At 38.1% G+C, this 6,000-nt stretch overlaps 2 protein-coding genes and 1 long non-coding RNA gene across 3 annotated transcripts; 1 reads left to right on the plus strand and 2 right to left on the minus strand.

The window, feature by feature from the left end:
• Positions 1 to 178: 178 nt before the first annotated feature.
• LOC149379972 (uncharacterized) lies at positions 179 to 1,489 on the plus strand. Its single transcript, XM_089602311.1, has 2 exons — positions 179 to 573; positions 995 to 1,489. Exons 1-2 carry the CDS (start codon positions 241 to 243, stop codon positions 1,445 to 1,447), a joined length of 786 nt encoding a protein of 261 aa, XP_089458437.1. The 5' UTR covers positions 179 to 240; the 3' UTR covers positions 1,448 to 1,489.
• A 280-nt stretch (positions 1,490 to 1,769) lies between these two features.
• Positions 1,770 to 3,303, minus strand: LOC149379973 (uncharacterized). Its single transcript, XM_089604085.1, has 3 exons — positions 2,869 to 3,303; positions 2,221 to 2,705; positions 1,770 to 2,147 (listed from the first exon to the last, which is right to left on the minus strand). The coding sequence occupies exons 1-3, from the start codon at positions 3,301 to 3,303 to the stop codon at positions 1,973 to 1,975; spliced, it is 1,095 nt and encodes a 364-aa protein (XP_089460211.1). The 3' UTR covers positions 1,770 to 1,972.
• A 238-nt stretch (positions 3,304 to 3,541) lies between these two features.
• LOC149379974 (uncharacterized) lies at positions 3,542 to 4,376 on the minus strand. The gene is made up of 3 exons (XR_016294089.1): positions 4,358 to 4,376; positions 4,124 to 4,282; positions 3,542 to 3,747 (listed from the first exon to the last, which is right to left on the minus strand). It is a non-coding gene; the product is annotated as an uncharacterized LOC149379974 (long non-coding RNA).
• Between the last annotated feature and the right edge of the window lie 1,624 nt (positions 4,377 to 6,000).

A 6,000-nucleotide genomic window follows, 5' to 3' on the forward strand; every position in this document is an offset into this window, starting at 1 on the left:
TCGAATGAGTCATGGTTGAATTTTTTGAGCACGTTAAAGGCAGCGATAGGGGAGATGCCACGTCAAGTCATTGTATCTGACAGGAACAATGGAATATGTAACGCTGTGGCAAAGGTTTTTCCAAATTCGGGACATGGGTATTGCGCGCATCATCTTCTTGGAAACGTGAAGAACAATTTCAAGGGTCTCACCAAGAGTTTCAACTGGAAGTTTTATGGTGCAGCAAAGGCATATACTCGTATGGAATTTGAAAAGTATATGCGCATGATCGACCGGGAAAATATTGAAATTCGACAATACCTTGAGAATGAAGTGAGACATGAAAAATGGGCTCGTTGCTACATTACCAATACAAGGTACTCAATCATGACCTCAAACAATGCCGAGTCTATGAATGCAATGGACTCCAAAGCTAGAGATTTTCCAATTTCGAAGTTGATTGATTGGTTGAGAGAGAGAATGCAAAAGTGGTTCTACGACCGAAGAGAATTAGCAACGGCTTCAACGAAGGTGCTCACTCCAAAATTTCAAAAGCGAATGGATGACTCTCATGCTCTTTCTACTTTAATGCTGGTAAGATCTATACTAATGTAATATGCTCTTTCTAAAAAAAAGAACAGGAATCCCATTAATTAATTATGTTTCAATAACTCACTGTGACTTTTTATTGACATTAATATAAATAAGTTCCAAGATTTATTGACATTAATATAAATAAAAAAAGAACAGGAATTAATTATGTTTCAATAACTCACTGTGACTTTTTATTGACATTAATATAAATAAGTTCCAAGATTTATTGACATTAATATAAATAAAAAAAGAACAGGAATTAATTATTTTTCAATAACTCACTGTGACTTTTTATTGACATTAATACAAATAAGTTCCAATGTTTATTGACATTAATATAAATAAAAAAAGAACAGGAATTAATTATGTTTCAATAACTCACTGTGACTTTTTATTGACAATAAATACTTGTTCATTGTAGGTGAGACCTTCTTCTGTTTTCGAGTTTGAGGTTTTAGATAAAGATGGAGAGAGATGGGCTGTGAATTTGCAGCATAAAACATGCTCATGTTTAGAATTTCAAACAGATAGTTTTGTATGCGCTCATGCGATTGCGGCATGTCATATTCGTAACCTTCCACCTGTGGACTTTTGTTCTGCCTATTATACCACCGAGTACTGGAAAGGGTGTTATTTAGGTGTCATCCACCCCCATGGCAGTGCTAAAGCATGGGACATTCCTGTTGAAGTTAAACAATTCAAATTACTTCCTCCTCACTTCAACAGCCGTCCGGCAGGTAGACCTAAGAAGAGAAGGATACTATCCCAAGGTGAAGTGCCTAGTGGGCGTAAATGTAGCAGGTGCGGCAAAGAAGGACACAATAGAAAGACATGTGATGATCCCGTTCCTTTGTCTCAGAGAAGCAGTCGTTGAATAAGTTTTAATTTAATGTTGTAACCATTTTGTAATTCTGAATATGATCTAATAGTTTATAATTATGGATGTCGTCTTTTGTGAATATGAAATTCTTCTACTTCTCTTAAAACCAACAGTTTTATTGACAATGATGTCAATAAATCCTCAGTTTTATTGACAATGATGTCAATAAATCCTCAGTTTTATTGACAATGATGTCAATAAAACCTCAGTTTTATTGTCAATAAAACCTGTCAATAAATAATAATTTTTATAGACAATGATCTCAATAACTACCATACCTAAACACATCAGTAAATATGATCTCAATAAACCTCAGTAAATATCAAAATAACATACCCACATGTAACTACCATACCTGTTCAGACATTAAATAGTGTACCTGAACACTTCTCATAATACAACATACAAAAGGTTACCCACATGTAACTACCATACCTGTTCAGTCAAATCCTACCTAATATCATAGTTGTGGGATAGCAAAATAAAAACATACATATCAATGTCAGCTAATACAACACATCATACATCAATGTCGGACATGCATCTATTCTCTTGCTTCAAACTGCCGTGCCTATAAAGATCGATCACTAGCTTTTGACGGTACATGACCATGTCATCTTGCTTCAAATCCGTCAATGGAAGCCCGTGCATCAAGAACTCTGCGGTCTTAATGACAAACATCCCGCAGTCTCCGCTGTCAACATAATACACAATATTAAATTTAAAAATATAATTACTATGTAAAAGTAGACATTTACAATCCCTACCCGTTATGTTGTTGAGGCATATCATCGGCGAATATAATTTTGAATGGCTCAGAAGTCTGATCCTCAATTTTTAAGCTTCCAAACGCACCAATTGAGCCTAGCATGATGGGAAGGAATTCAGCCAAACCGGCTATACTATCTCTCGTTCCCTTTCGATAGCTCAATGAGTCATAAACAGTGATTGACTTGGCGGGGAGGGAGATAACCAAAAGAATCCAATGATCCTTTGAGTGAAACGGGACGTAAATAATACCCACATCTACCCATGGACAAACGCAATTCCCTGCTGATTTCATCCCTAAAACGATCTTCTGCGCAGTTGATTGCTTGGACCAGTCAAACTTGTCGGGATTCTCACAAGATTTCCATTCGTTGTGTAGTTCTTCGACATATTTGGTGAAATGCGTGTTGGTGGTCGTGTATGCATGGCTGACTTCCGTGTACTTCCTCTTCTTCCTAAGGTAGTAGAATAGTACACTCATGTGCTGCAATCAAATAGAACTCAGATGATTTATTGACATGAATAGATATAAATCAGATTATTTATTGACATGAATAGAAATAAATCAGATTTCATGTCAATAAACACTTCTTTTATTGATATGCTCATAAATAAATCTTATGACTTATTCACATGAATTATGGTACCTCATCGGTCAGCCATTCATCTGCCGTCCACAAGGTGTAAAACCATGTCTTTGAGCTAATGCATACGTCCCGGAAGTCCCAAGATGGAGACAACGACTCTTCAAAGTCATTGTATTTAATCTTGACATTTGTCTTCTTGTATCCGGGTTTTAGACCAACTTCCAACCACTTGGTCATCACATCAACATCATCAACGGAAGGCGGTGCCGTTGGATCCGAGAGTGGATAAGGAGAGGGCATTTTCTTCGGGCCGGTGGTGAAAAGAACATATGGCCGTGACTTCGGTGTAGGAGTGTATGTTGCCGGGGGCCTCCGGATCCGATGTTTTTCCGGCGAATCGGAAATGATGATAGCTTGCTCTTTGACCCGGTCTACAATATCCTGGGTAACAACTACATCGTCATCGTACATGTCGGCCTCTTCTTCCACTTCCATATCTCTCAGTTCTTGTGAAGTATGGTTCAAAAAACCCCATTCTCCATAAACAACTACCTGGAATTGAATAAACAAACATAAATAAATTAATAAATAAATAAATTTGGAATGTTGAGTAAAAATGACTACCTGAGATTGAGTAAAAATGTCGTTCTCTCCGTATACCCGCTTCTCTTTGTTCTCCCTATCTCCATCGCTGGCTTGAGTGTCATCATCTTCTTGCTCTCTTTCTTTCTCTTCTTCATGTGTCTCTCCTTTCTCGTCATCATGTGTTGTTGGTCCTCTCTCGTCATAATCTCGTGGGTCCTTATTCTTTGGAAAGATCAATTGGATCTTTTCATCAAGGCCCTTGACATATTGGCTTAACTCGTCAATTTTGCCATATATGTCCTTCAAATCAGACTTTACACTAGCCATTTGATTCTCCAAAGCATGCAACCGCTCCTAATAGAATGAAAAAACATTTCAATATACACAAATTTTATTTGACATTCATGTCAATAAACACAGGTTCTTATTGACATTCATGTCAATAACAACCTGTGTTTATTGACATTCACGTCAATAAAAACATGTCTTTATTGACATTATTGACATTCATGTCAATAAACAACCAGTGTTTATTGACATTCATGTCAATAAAAACCTGTAATTATTGACATTCATGTCAATAAACACAGGTTTTTATTGACATTCATGTCAATAATTACAGGTTTTTATTGACATGAATGTCAATAAACACTGGTTGTTTATTGACATGAATGTCATAAACACAAGTTTTTATTGACATGAATATAGTCAAAAGTCGTGTGATATTTACCTGGGAATGCTTGTCAGTACTCGTCTGGTCAGTACTCGTCGGTGGCACCTTCGAGGCTTCTTTCGCCGCCACAGTGGATTTCATTGATTTTTTTTCATGACTTTTGACAACTCTTCCTTTCGCCGCCACAGTGGATGAGCGAAGTGGAGTGTAAACAATCTGGTACATGAATTCAAGAACATGATGAATAAACAATGGTGATACATTAATCAAAGGACATGTTACTAGATTTACCTGCGAGCTTGAGAAATCGATTTCTCGCATCTTTAGCGCAGAAACCTTAAATGTAGATTTCCATCGGAGCATGAGAGGAATGACCGTGTCGGAGACTTTGTGGCAAATTTTTTGCTCCGAGAGGATGGGAAAAGACTCGAATGCCCAAATTTGAAGAGGCAAAAAGAAACCTGGCAGTCTCACTTTACCTGTGTCCCTCGACCTTGACTTCTCAATGAATGTTGTAATCTTTTCATGGAGGAAATTCCAAGCCACATTTCCCCACGGGTATCGGTTGAACTCGTCCAAGTTATCCACCAACTTGACATAGTTCATGTTCGGTACCTAAACAAAACACTATCAAGTTAGACATACAAAAAAGTTTATCAAAATGCAATACTCATAATTACTATGATTACCAAACAATTCGTGTTGTCGGGGATGAGCACGTTCAGCAAAAAATATAGTATTTTAAACTTCGCCTTCTTCTCAGTCTGCCATTCTTCGCTCTCAGAGACCAAGGACTGCACGACGTCCCTCTTATTTAAGGCACCCTTATGGAAGGCAGTTTCGTAGAGACCATCCTTGACAACTTCCGAATAAGAACATTTAGTGTAGTCGTCAACAAACCGTAAGCCGGTGATCTCCGCAAAATTCTCCTTACTGAATGACCGAGGTTCACCGCCAATTTCAAAAAACAAAGCATCAGAAGATGAGTCCTTGTATTGTCCAGCCCGCGAGATAATATGGTTGACTATCGCCGAAGAATTGGCTATCTCGGGGACGTCAAGGAAATGCCCAAAACAAGACTGCCTGAATATATTGGTCTCTTCCTCGGACATTGATTTCTTCATGACCTCATTGAACTTTTGAATACCGCCCAAAAAGTTGAACGTAACCCCGGCAATTTGGTCATCGTCCAAGACTCTGCTCCATCCCTAAATGAAAAAAAACATTACTTAGAACATGATATCGTTGAAGTACCAATGTCAAACCTTCCAGTTTATTGACATCAATGTAAATAAAACAGACGGTTTATTCACATAAATGTCAATAAATCAGACAGTTTATTGACATCAATGTCAATAAAACAGACGGTTTATTGACATCAATGTCAATAAACCAGCTAATGTCAACGACCCCGGCAACACCAAACACATGAGAAACAACAACATTGTATAAAAACACACATTTGGGCGCCAAGAGTTAGAACTAACATCAACGTCAACGGATTAAAACTATAATTAACATCTCACATTTGGGTTTTTCTTCAACAACATAAAACTATAATCAACATCAACACTATAATCAACATAAAAAATAATCTCTAACCTTTTGATTTTTATTGGACGACTTTGTGATTCTGGGCTTAGAGGATGGTTTTTTTATGACGAAATCGGCAAAGGAATCATCTTCGGATACCACATTGGTATCTATTTTTGGTCGCTTGGCCGGAGACTTCGGCAACTTTGAGATGGTCGTCTTCCTCTTCTTCTTTGCAACACTTGGCTTCTTCTTCGCAGCGCTCGGATTCTTCTTCGCCACGCTCGGAGGAGATTTCTCAGGCGAGGGATGGAAAACGCGAGGACTTCTACGCACCACCGGGGGAGATTTCTCAGGCGAGGGATGGGAAACGCGAGGTTTCTTGGCGGGGGATTTCTTCT

The sequence above is a fragment of the Urtica dioica genome, chromosome 12, assembly GCF_054948205.1.
Source record: "Urtica dioica subsp. dioica isolate 48M chromosome 12, U.dioica_male_clone48M_v1_H2, whole genome shotgun sequence".
Lineage (NCBI taxonomy): Eukaryota > Viridiplantae > Streptophyta > Magnoliopsida > Rosales > Urticaceae > Urtica > Urtica dioica.

What these genes read in the sequence shown, in the direction of transcription:
- LOC149379973 (XM_089604085.1), bottom strand. Translation starts at nt 3,303, where the DNA reads ATGGAAGTGGAAGAAGAGGCCGACATGTACGATGACGATGTAGTTGTT. An exon ending in ATGAATGGCTGACCGATGAG is followed by an intron (nt 2,706 to 2,868) that starts GTACCATAATTC and finishes ATTTGATTGCAG; the next exon opens with CACATGAGTGTACTATTCTA. An exon ending in ATGCCTCAACAACATAACGG is followed by an intron (nt 2,148 to 2,220) that starts GTAGGGATTGTA and finishes TTATGTTGACAG; the next exon opens with CGGAGACTGCGGGATGTTTG.
- LOC149379972 (XM_089602311.1), top strand. Translation starts at nt 241, where the DNA reads ATGGAATTTGAAAAGTATATGCGCATGATCGACCGGGAAAATATTGAA. An exon ending in CTCTTTCTACTTTAATGCTG is followed by an intron (nt 574 to 994) that starts GTAAGATCTATA and finishes TGTTCATTGTAG; the next exon opens with GTGAGACCTTCTTCTGTTTT.